The following is a 12799-nucleotide window of genomic DNA, read 5'->3' as shown; positions in this document are numbered from 1 at the left end:
AACAAATGCGAAGGGAGTTATCAAAATACTAAAGCCCCAGTCACATATAGACCCCGGACCACCCCGGACCATCCCGGATCTGATCCGGGGTGGTCCGGGGAGAGATCCGTGTTGGCGCCTTGGGCATCCTTGGACGTCCGGGGTGGTCCGTGTTGGTCCTTGAACGTCCGGGAGGCCAACACGGCAGTTTTTGACTGTCAAAAACATCCGGCGTCATCCGTGGACTGCCGGGTTGGCAAAGCCATCCGGGATGGTCCGTGTAGGTCCGTGTGGCTGCCGTGTAGGTCCGTGTAGCTGCCGTGTAGGTCCGTGTAGCTGCCGTGTAGGTCCGTGTGGCTGCCTGGAGTATCCTTGGCAGTCCGTGTTCTTTTTTCCCATCAAATCTTTACAACGCTATTTACTTTATGAAATTTTCAGAAGTTGTTAAACAGTTGACACAAACATGCTTAATTTATTTATGATTAAACGATTCATGATATTTTCTTACGCTTTGGAGATTGGCCCCAACCTAATATTTGTAAACTTAGTGCATGTATGAATAATTCTTTTTCTCTTTTTTAATATTTACCCCAACTTTATCTGTTATTATCATTTCAAATTTCATTTTCTTAAAATAAATGTTATGTATCTGTTACATCAAAATTGTACATTAAGTTTTATACTACTGCCCTACATCGACAGTTATGCGTCATGACCTGGGCCTATCTTAATTTGTATTATGTTTTCTATTGACTTTGTAAATTGCTTTCCTTTATTGTGATTTCAATAAAGTGATATCAAATCGAAATTAAATTTGTCGTTCAAGATTTAAAGTACTTAACAACTGCTGTTAAAACAGTAAACTGTGTTGTTTAAAAAAAACTGTGTTTCTACTGGTTAATGGATTTTTAAGTTTTGATATCTTTTTTAAAAACAACATAATATAATGTTGCGACAAGGATGAGAGAAAAAAGAATATCAGCTCATTATTATGACCAGATTTTCATTTGCCGTGCTGGTCAATATAGCTGCCGTGTTGGTCCTTGAGCTGACGTATTGGTCCGTGTAGCTGACGTGTTGGTCCGTGTAGCTGACGTGTTGGTCCGTGTTGCTGACGTGTTGGTCCGTGTTGATGACGTGCTCTGCCGGCATGGTCCGTGTAGATCCGGGTGAAGATGCCGTGTAGCTGCCGTGTTTACAGTCATCAACGCTCAATCCGGGGCAAAACGATCCCGGACCTCCCCGGATCATGCCGGCATTGCCGTGTTGATCCGTGATGATCCGTGTCTATATGTGACTGGGGCTTAACCGTGAAACTAGATCAAATGAGAAGCCATATAGTCAAATTACGTACGTAATCATAAAGGGAAATCAGAAAGGAACTCCTAATAATCTATTCCATTTATTATCTGCAGAATTAATTGTCATGTTTGTCAAAATGACCAAAGAGGTGGAGGGTGATAAGACGGGCTGACAAAATGCCCTCTTCTGTTGATATTCAAGATTTTCAGAAAGCCCCCCTCCCATCCCACCCCGAATTCCCCCATATGTGGCCCATATTCCCAGCCATCGACTAACTTACCAACTTCGGCTAGGTAAACTGCCACTTTTCCATGTCCATGTTTCTTGGCGAATAATCTTGCAGTGTGCCCTTTCTTGGTTTGGAGACCCGGGGTAGCGTCTGCTTCTTCTACAAACCACTTCACTGCTTTCAAGTACCCATTAGATGCTGCATAGTGGAGAGGACTGCGGCCTTATTAATAACAAACCAAACAAAAATCAGATCAATAATGGCGTACAGTTGGGGGAGGGGCTTGTGGCCCACGCCACAAGTCTCAAGACGAATAAATAAGAAAGCTGAAAAGGAAAATATAGGAAATTTTAAAAAAGTGTCAACATACGATGTTGACACTTTTTTATTTTATTTGTTGCTTGTTAATTTTCTGCTTATAGCAAAAAAATCAAATTAAATTACACCAAACTATCTTGATGGGAGACTTGGGAGTAGAAATGTCATTAAACTTTAGAAGTGCGGAAAGATTTTACTTGAATGGCATTTAAATTGCCTCAAGCAATTGCACTTTCTGTTAAGTGTGTACATGTGCAAAATCTTCTCAAGAGGAAATAAAACATGTTATTGTTAAAGACGCCGTCGTCTTACCGAGACTCTTGAATAGAATGCAAGCTTGTCATTATCAAACGTCTTTCACGTGTCAGCATGCATGATCAACCCATAATCACCGTCATTCATGACTGTAATAATGTTTCTATGTGTGCATGAATGCAACCATCGTACGCTATACTGTCAGGCTTGGGCAGCGCCACTGGAGCCGACCGCCTCTTGCGTTTTTTCAAGTGATATATATATATATATATGTATATAATATATAAATGTGTGAAGTTATACATGCACAACAGCTTTGGCAACTCTTTTATATTAAAATATTGTAAAGAAATGGATGAAGAGAACAATGGTAGGCGTAGCTTAAATCAAGGTTCCCCAGAGCTATCTACCCTTTGGAAAAATTGGTGATGCCGAAAAAATGTCTCTGCCGGGAATCGAACCCGGGCCCCCAGCTTTGAACGCCGGTGCCTTAACCACTAGACCACAGAGACGGGTTAGTGGCTAGGGCGACCCTGATCCGATTGACCGTCAGATAGACAGATTTTCGACACCATACCAATTATAATTTCCTTTGTCGGATGAAGGTGGGTTTTGAACAATGACAAGCCCAGTGGCGTAACAGGCGGGGGGGGGGGGGGCAAGTTGCCCCCCCTGGCGGATTTCACCGGGAAAATCAACAGAAAACGAAGAACTTGTTATTTTTTAATGGAAAAGGAAGGAAAGCGGGAAAAGGAACGAAAGCATTCCGAAATAGGCCTAAGTAAAGCAATAGCATGATGGGAAATAAATTTAAAGATGACAAAATGGCAAATAATAGCGGGAAATGAAGGTAGCATTGGTGAAAAGCTAAATTGGAAAAAAAGAAGAACAAGAAAAAAAGCACTTAATAACACGACCGGGCTGCCGAGGACTGAAAATAAAGAGCGGGAAGAAAGATGGACTGCATGCATACAACATTTTCCTATAATCTTGCTAAATTTCATTCAAAAAAGCTACCAGGGCTTTGCCCCAGACCCCACGCAGTACGTAGGGGCTCTTCATCTATAACCTTCAAATGGCTCTATAACACCCCTGTAAGGATCCTTCCTACATTAAGCTTTTCGTTCAATCACTGGCGTACAGGCGTGGGGGGTGGTTCCACAACCAAGGGGAAATAAAAGAAATATAGGAGACAAATTAATGAAACGAATGGAAACAATGAAATGTGTTATTTGCTGAATATAATGGAAAAATCTATCACATAATTAGAATTTAATTTCAATTGCCAATTATTTTTTCCCGCTCGCTTTGATCGCTGGCGACTTTTTACAAATTTTCCCACATCGCTATGTTTTGCCCCCTCAAAATATTTGGTTCATTAAGCAACTAGCAGACTGGGTTGAATGAATGTGTTGTGTAAAAGCTATATCCTGTTTATACCCGCGATATAGCGGCAGTCTGCGGGGTTTAAATGGCTTTGATATCAAGAAGTTCCGGGGGCTCCGCCCAGGACCCCAACCACAAGTATGGAAGGGTTGGGCCATGGCCCCTAAAAGTTCTGCAACAAAAAAAGAGGAAAAAAGCACAGAAAAAGTGTAGGACTATTATTTTATTTACTGAATATATAATGTCAAAAAATATAGCAGATTTAGATTCTCATAAGAAGATGATTTTTTTTCTCGCTCGCTTCGCTCGCTCGGGATTTATATTAAACAGCTTTTTAGTACATGCGCCATACTGCGCCCCTGTTTTTTTTTTTTACTCTTCACGCTACTGCAAAATTCATGTTCACAGTGGCGTACAGACCACAATAAAGTATTGGAAAGAGAGAAGATTGAAATGATTCTCTGGATATCATGTCAAAATCTATCACGCAATTGATTTTTTGTATTTAAATATGTCAAAATTTTTGCTCGCTCGCTCGCAACATTTTTTCAAAAGATAAATTCTACCCGATACGCAATATCTGGCCTTCTCAAAATAGTCGCCTCATTACACCATTACGACTGTTCATACATTATGACCCACTCACACTAGTACGAGATTACGGTACAGTATGCTATATGACCGGGAAATTTTTGGCTCTTGCTTTGATACAGTACACGTGCATGTATAACTTCACACATTTGTATAATTTCTCCCATACGTGTACTGTATCAAAGCAATAACTTTGATCCAGCTGAGGCATGGCGGCTTGTCATTGTTCAAAACCCACCTTCACCCGACAAAGGAAATTATAATTGGTATGGTGTCGAAAATCTGTCTATCTGACGGTCAATCGGATCGGGGTCGCCCTAGCCACTAACCCGTCTCTGTGGTCTAGTGGTTAAGGCACCGGCGTTCAAAGCTGGGTGCCCGGGTTCGATTCCCGGCAGAGACATTTTTTCGGCATCACCAATTTTTCCAAAGGGTAGATAGCTCTGGGGAACCTTGATTTAAGCTACGCCTACCATTGTTCTCTTCATCCATTTCTTTACAATATTTTAAAATAAAAGAGTTGCCAAAGCTGTTGTGCATGTATAACTTCACACATTTGTATAATTTCTCCCATACGTGTACTGTATCAAATAACTTTGATTCAGCTGAGGCATGGCGGCTTGTCATTGTCAAAACCCACCTTCACCCGACGAAGGAAATTATAATTGGTATGGTGTCGAAAATCTGTCTATCTGACGGTCAATCGGATCGGGGTCGCCCTAGCCACTAACCCGTCTCTGTGGTCTAGTGGTTAAGGCACCGGCATTCAAAGCTGGGGGCCCGGGTTCGATTCCCGGCAGATACATTTTTTCGGCATCACCAATTTTTCCAAAGGGTAGATAGCTCTGGGGAACCTTGATTTAAGCTACGCCTACCATTGTTCTCTTCATCCATTTCTTTATTATATATATATATATATACAGTTGGAAAAGAGGGTGAGCAGAAAAATGAGAGCATTGAAAAGGAGGCTTTGGGTCGTGAAATTATTGTGATACCAACATATTTTTATGTTATCCTCCGGTTATCCTTACGGGTCTTCTTGCAGTGACCGCGGAACCGGGGTGACTTCAGCCCCTTTTCTTATTTTGTTTTGTTTAAGTAAACGTATAAAAATAATAAAAACGTAAAAATATCTCCAGATTGTGTTTTTTTTCACGGTCAGCACCCCCCCCCCCCTATTTTCAAAACTGTTTCGCTATTTTACATCCCCACCCGCTTCTTCCATGTCCATGAAAGCCCAGGAACAATTTATGATACAATTTGATATGCAATAATCTCATTTTTCTTCATTGTATATAAGGTATATTTCATATCATTAGTTTGGTTTTTATTATGACAAACATATATGGTTGAACGATACTGCTGGTGATAATATATAGGAAAATATTATTCACCTCTGAGAGTACAATAGTCCTGATACGCGTCAGGGTAAAATTAAAATTGTGGGAAAATTATTAAATCATGGAAACATACCTTCCTATAATGCGTCATTACTAAAACCACAATCTACTTATATTATAAACGTGAAGGATACAAAGAGAAAGTACATAACGCGTCCAATATTATACGTCTCAAGCGGAAAGCATCTTACGTTATTGCACTTAATGAAGCGATCATAAGAAGTCAATAACCTCGTAAAGCTCCAGCCTGTTAAAAATGCACATTTTCTTCTAGTATTTTTCCTAATACAAGGGGGAAGTGACATATGAATAATTTTTCTTTCGATTTGAAATTACGAGCAGCAGAAACCTGCATGCTGTATTGTATAAAAAAATACGGTTGAATAAAGCAATAAATATTGTTCTGAGCAGCAGTGGAGTACATTTATACAAATTATAGGAGAAGAGAATGGAGTTTGAGAAAATATAACCCCCTCGCTGTGAATTCTAAGAATAATATATTTCTTAAGTTTATTCGCCCTGAGATCAATTTATGTGATTTCCTTTCGTGAAAAACAGACTGTCGACAATATAGTTTGCCATTGTAGACTGTGTACTTCTTGATCAAGGTGGAGAAAGAATATAATTATCTAGGTGTCATTGCATGCTATCAGTATACCTGCCAAAGTGAAGAAAAGACTGGACAGAAATCCCAATTAAAATTAAGGAATCTTGACAGTGGTCGTGTTGGCGACTTGATATTCCATTCATTCTCGTCGATTATTACAGAGTGCAGACCCCCCCCCCTTTCCACTCCATGCCCCCCCCCCCCCACTCCCTCTCCCTCCCTCTCTTCCTTTTCTTCTTTAAAAGTCTTCTGAACATGTTGGATGGGAGCTGCATGAGTCTAGCACGAAATCCATGCAATGTATATATATATATATATATATATATATATATATATATATAATACTCTAAACAGCTGCAAAACAGCTGTATAATATATCTCTTAATGTCAATGATTTGTATAAAATGTATATTTTTAACTGTGGAAATGAATTTGAATTTGAATTTGAAATAATACGCAAAAACACGAAATGTTGTATTGGAGAACATGAAGACACTTTGAAAGAAATGGTGGGCGATAGAGAAATATAAAATGATTTACAGCAGCTATGAAACATCTAGAAAGGTAAAGGGCAAAGTGGGAGCTATTCAATCTTGTAAATAGCACTCTTGATTAATTCTCCTCCCAGACACAATAAAAGCTTTCAGTGGTGACACCACGTTATTTTTAGGGGGGGCAAGGCGAAATAAAGAAAACGGATTTATTTGTTTTCTTAATTGATAATGCGGGTAATAAAGAGTTACACGACACATTGCCTCTTTAATTCCTTACACTCTTCATTCTTCTCCTTTTCTCACATATTTTCACTATTTGAAAAATCATGGGGGCAGCCCCCCCCCCCCGGCCGTCCCTTGTCCTTGGGGGGGGGGGGGGAGTTGCATTTGCCCTATAGGGCACAATATGTTTGCAGTATATAATACATTTCTCTATCTGAAATCATTCTCTCATACAGAATGTGGCCCATAGAGTATTTAACTCTATGATGTGGCCTCTCTAGTTTTGAAGAATGTTCCCGACTCCTCTTCATATTTCATTGTCAATTTGAATTCTGATTCTTTTGACTACAGGCCCTCGTATTTAAATGTAACTTGGTTACCTGGTTGGTACACAAGGCTAATTGTTCTAAAATTAATAACCATCACTGTAACTGAACAGATATAGATGTTTTTTTTATATCTTCCAAAATACAGCCTTTATCATGTATTTCTTAGAAATGTTGGAACGTTTTAGGTAGTCGAGCTATTAAGCCGGGTTAATATCCTTATATATTTCCAATGTAAGGATTCTGGTCTACAATAGTTGAATATACAATAAAAATCAAATAAAACTGAATTACTATAAATGAAATACAAACCTGCTGCGTCCACAGCGTTGACCTGGGCGCCATGTTGAACTAGGAGTTTAGCACAATCTAGATGACCATTCATGGCTGCCTTGTGGAGCGGTGTTAGGCAGTGTTGAAGCTCAGTATCCGCGCTCTAATAAATCAAGAAAATAATGGTGTTATTATTTTGATTGGTCATCCATTTATTTTTTTATGCATCTATTTACCTATTAATTTCGTTATATGATTTATCTATTTAATCATTTATCTATCCAATCATTAATTTGTAGTATATTTACTCATACAAAAATTCATTTAATTTACAGATATATATAACATGTATAATATAGATTTACATATGTATAACATGTATAATATAGATTTACATATGATAACAATGCTTATAAACAAAAATCACTGGTTTTCAACATGGATCTCCACAATTCCATATTTGCTACAGTATGTAGCACCCCCCCCCCCTTCTCTCTCTCTCTCTCTCGATCTCGAGCTCTTTCCTGCCTCTTTTCCTCTTTTATTCTTTATTTTCTTCTTTCTTTTGCTATCCTCCGTTTATTCTCCATTTGTTATCACTTGACAAATCTTTTTGGGGCACCCCCCCCCCCCCCTTCATCCGCTACCCAGAAATGGCGCCACACTGAGCTGTGTAGGCAGGCCTCGTATGTTTTTAAAATATCCATGCTGTTTCTACCGTCGTGCGCCTTTGAAGATGATACGTAAAGATGTTCGAATGGATGATAATGAAACGTGCACAAATTCAATATGCTATTGATTTATTTTGACTTAAGATGAATATCTGAAGGTGAACGTATCCCCTTTATACTTCAAATTCTTAAACGGATGGAAACATGCAGTAGAAATGACCTAGACATTTTAAACTTTTAAATCAGCGAGTTCACAATATTATTCATTGATGGTGGATGCAGGTACGGGAGTACATACTGGGGGGGGGGGGGCTGGTGAACACGACCCACTGAAAGTGCAACGACCAAGGAAAAAAATAAGGAGAAAATTGAAAGAATAGGCTTGAGGTCTTTTACTGGCCTTACACTAACTTCCCTTTGCGTCTGCCTACTCCTTTTCTTTCATCCCCTTCACTAACCTGATTGGTCTTCTCTACTCACTAATGCCCCTTTTGTCTCCTTGTTTCTAGTGTTGCTGTAGCTTGTTTGTGGTCTATATTATGGATGTTCCACTTTATATGTTTGTCATTTTGCCTCCGACGAAGATTCTGCTAGGATCGAAAGCTTAGGCCCCTTTTTTACTTTCGAAAATAAAAGGGGTGAGATACTGACGATAATTCTGATTATTTTCTTCACACTATGTCATAATCTCTTATGTATTCTGTATTTCCGTTTTTCATTATGTTTTATATTTTGCCTTTGGGCCGCTAACGATTTTTGTTCGATAAACAATTTTTATTCTATTCTACAAAATACGATTTTCATTTTAAAGAGGTCAACATTTTTACTCCATCGCCATGTTGACCGCCCCCCCCTCAAATTAATTCATTTTGGCTCATTGCGCCGCAGGATGCAGGGGAATTGGTGTGTTAAAGAATGAAGACTGTCGACAGAGAAGAAGATTTTTATGACCCCAGCAGGTAATTATTTTCTCTCTCGAAATAGATGCACAAACAGAAGGTTGAAGTATTATCCTCTATGAGCATTCGGAATAGATGTTATCCAAGAGGAGCCAAATCATGTCGGTTTGTTATTCAAAATTTTAATTGGGATCCGTCTCCATGCACTGCTGAGAAATAAGGGGGCTTCAGCAACCACTATACGCAGACGCTTTCTGGAACATAGAGAATCTACAGTGTCAAAAGCTAGTCATGAAAAAGCAGTCTTTGTCGAAACTCGGGGGGTCAAAACAGATGTGTCCTCTGTGACGACGTATACAGTATATGCAATTTTCGCAGGCTCCGAAACTTACGACGATCAGCTGTCACGGTCCAACGATTCTCGACAAAGATCTCTCACAGGGACCGCGGAAGCGGGGGGGGGCTGGGGGGGGGGCAAAAACGTAAAAATTGCAATATAATTGTGATTTTTTGCATGGTCAGCCCCCACTTTTGGCTCAGCCCCCCCCCCCCCCCACTTTGAAAACCGTTCCGCGGCCCCTGTCTCAGCTGTCCATTGTTGTTCGACATGCATTTTCAGTAGATTTACTGTGTTGTAGAATCCGTCCCCGTTGGAATTGCGAAAAACTCGCTAATCGTTATGTCGAAAAGACGCACACACTGAACTATATACAAGCCTAATCAAGCGTTGTTGTTGACGGACATGACGTATGGGAGAAATCGTTATTCTATGCATTTTATCATTCTCGTATCTCTGATTGGTAAACAGAACATCCGAGTATCTGTAATTAAAGGTGTCTCGAGGGGTTAATATGAAAAAATGAAGACATCCCCCCAGGGTTACACATAAAAGGCACAAACCTGACAAATTGCCTTTTTTGTAGATTCGTTGACAGAAGCTTCAACTTCAAATACCACATACTTAATTAAGATCTTCATTTCATTCGCAAATATCCCAATAAAGTACTAGTTTATGACAACGCCGAACTAATGATTAACTCTATGTGGAGTACTTAACACTTTGAACGACACAGATATTAAATGTATTGTTTAAATAAAGAACGGGCCTTTATTTGTGTGAGACCATATACTAGTAAGGCTAAATACGTATCAATTCACAAAGTCTATTCAGTAATGATTACTAATTATTATTTTGTTCGGTATACTTACAAGTCCTTGATTGAGCATGATTTCGATGCTTCCACAATCACCAGAAAAGGCTGCATTGAAATGTAAGTTTGGAGTGAATATAGATTTAAAAAACGCTTCGTATTTCTAAATAATGAATTCAATAATCTAAAATTAATATGCAACTGAATTTGAAATTGTTTTTTTTTTGGCTTATTTCATATCTATATCATTTTTTTTTTCAACACGCAAATCAGAAATACAGAAATACAAATCAATCACTTAAAAATCAACTGACATTAAGAAGTAAATCGGTTAAGCATTAACAGCAATTTTATGCCTAGTTAAACACATTTTACTCTATACAACATCGAAAAGGATTAAATCTTCTTACCTGCTTCGTGTAAGTTTCTGGCGGAATGCATTTCGTGAATAATCTATAGGTTCGTAGTATAAGAATAATATGATCGATGGATATAGGGCCAATTAGGATAGGGGATGGAAATCAAATTGGTTCCCTTTCCTCCATTTCCAGTTTGACAAAAATCAATGCAAATCCGATACTATCAACAAAAACGAGTAGATTTCGCGCACAGTGCGTTGGGTACGACAAAGCTCTGATTAGATGAAAAAATGCTGTCTTTGATTAACTGAGTAACGGGGGCGGAGAGAATGTCGAGCGATGAAGCAGTTTTTGTTTTTGTAGGATTTTGGAACGAGTTGATTGGAGAGCTCGGTGAAGAGAGCGAGGACCTTCTTCGCCCGTAAATATAGGATCTCAGTAACTTTATGTGGCTTCTTCTTTGCCCTTTTGGAGCCTCATTACTGCCTCGCGTCTTGCGGAAGAGTGAGATGCGGACGGGGTCGTCTGCTTGAGAACGTCAACGTATGTCTTTCAAGGATGTGGGTTTGTGGGATGTGACGTGTAAGAGTTTAAGACATATGTCAGATACTGGAGACAAGATGAAGTGGGCGTGGCAATCCGATACGAGCGTTCTCTTTATTGGGTACTTAGATGCTTCAGAAGTCCCATCTCCCTTGCTTGTTACTTCTAGTGCTCGTCAACAACAGATTCATCATAATTCATAATGAGTTATAAAAAAATCCAAAGTGAGAGACATTGCTTTAATACACTGGCGTAAATCCAGTCCGAGCAGTGGGGGGGGGGGGGGGTGATAGTAATATATTGACCTGAAAATTCTGAATTTTGGGGACACCCACACACCATGGACCTAGGTCCATGCCTACACCAAGAGCTATAAATTGTGTACGAGGGTATATGTTTATAACCGTGTACATAATTATTATCATCTTTCAGTTAAAGGTTTTCAACGATTTTTTCGATGGCTATATTGTAAAGGATTTGTTGTGATATAAAGTAGTTGTATTTTTGTAATATAAATTTCATGTTGTTTATTTAACATAGCTGGACCCCTCGGCAGAACAGTTGTGCTGTAATGGCTAAGCTGAGTATGATCCATCCAATGTTATTTTATGATGTATTATATTATGTTGTAATTTTATATGCATTGTTTTTATATTGGTAAATCAAATCAAATCAAATCAAAGTTATATGCGAGCGAGCAAGCATGTTTTCAGTAGTTGCAAGACAAAATGGTGTCCAAAATCCTCTTTCAAAATAATGCATGATGCGTAATTCTCACATCATGGACACTAGTAGGTATATACTGTAAACATGTACATTATATACTGCCATCTTTCATTTAAAGGTATATAACGATTTCTGATGGCTATATTGAAATTGATTTGTTAGGTTATAAAGTAGTGAATTACGGTAAATATCAATATGCGAGCGAGTGAAGCGAGCAAGCAAATTTTTGAATAGTTAGAAGACAAAATGATGACCAAAATCGTCTTTCGAGGGGTGTATAATTATTGGAGAAATGGAGCGAATGAGCTGTCCTTTAAAATGATGCTGTGTATTATAATTATTACAGAGGATGATTAAAGTAAATTATCAATGAATTAAACTTTAGAAGAAAAGGAAAAAGAAATATGAAGAGCAAATAAGTATCAAACAGTCCATAGTTTGTTCAATGAAAACTGATTTGCTCAATGGTTATAGAGGTGAGCTAAGATTAAAAAAAGGGATCATGATTATCGTGATTAAGGGTGCTTTATGAAATGATTATATAGGTCAAGGATCTCTCAGCTGTCCATTGTGGTTCGACATAAATTTTCAGTAGATTTACTGTGTTGTAGAATCCGTCCCCGTTGGAATTGCGAAAAACTCGCTAATTGTTATGTCGAAAAGATGCACACACTGAACTATAAGGATAATCAAGCGTTGTTGTTGACAGACATGACGTATGGGAGAAATCGTTATTCTATGCATTTCATCATTCTCGTATCTCTGATTGGTAAATAGAACATCCGAGTGCCTGTAATAAATGGTGTCTCGAGGGGTTAATCATAAGCCACAATATACACTTCAAAAACGTGGAAATAACATAAGGATGCAAATTAAAAGGAAAACATTGCAGAAAGGAAATATTTTGAATAATATTTAAGATTATTGGGAGATGATTCAGATTCAGATTTATTTCCAACAGAAATGACATAAATATTGATACAAATCATTTTCATACATTATAACAAATATTTACAATACAAATCAGTGTCATTACAATTATATTTTTTTTTGTTGAGGGCGCTCAGC

At 38.6% G+C, this 12799-nt stretch overlaps 1 protein-coding gene across 1 annotated transcript; it reads right to left on the bottom strand.

Annotated features, from left to right (window-relative positions):
* Positions 1-426: 426 nt before the first annotated feature.
* LOC129270592 (ankyrin repeat, PH and SEC7 domain containing protein secG-like) lies at positions 427-10999 on the bottom strand. The gene is made up of 5 exons (XM_064105942.1): positions 10514-10999; positions 10162-10211; positions 7422-7545; positions 1562-1732; positions 427-1295 (listed from the first exon to the last, which is right to left on the bottom strand). Exons 1-5 carry the CDS (start codon positions 10542-10544, stop codon positions 1267-1269), a joined length of 405 nt encoding a protein of 134 aa, XP_063962012.1. The 5' UTR covers positions 10545-10999; the 3' UTR covers positions 427-1266.
* Positions 11000-12799: the final 1800 nt, after the last annotated feature.

This window comes from Lytechinus pictus, chromosome 10 (assembly GCF_037042905.1).
Source record: "Lytechinus pictus isolate F3 Inbred chromosome 10, Lp3.0, whole genome shotgun sequence".
Classification (NCBI taxonomy): domain Eukaryota; kingdom Metazoa; phylum Echinodermata; class Echinoidea; order Temnopleuroida; family Toxopneustidae; genus Lytechinus; species Lytechinus pictus.
The sequence above is the reverse complement of the archived record's forward strand: the minus strand, read 5'-3'. Positions and strand labels throughout refer to the sequence as shown.

Bases quoted from the DNA above. Each gene is read 5' to 3' on its own strand.
- LOC129270592 (XM_064105942.1), bottom strand. From the start codon at position 10,544: ATGCATTCCGCCAGAAACTTACACGAAGCAG. The intron at 7,546-10,161 runs GTAAGTATACCG...TTGATTTATTAG, and splicing joins TCATGCTCAATCAAGGACTT to AGCGCGGATACTGAGCTTCA. The intron at 1,733-7,421 runs GTTTGTATTTCA...GTTATTAATAAG, and splicing joins CAACGCTGTGGACGCAGCAG to GCCGCAGTCCTCTCCACTAT.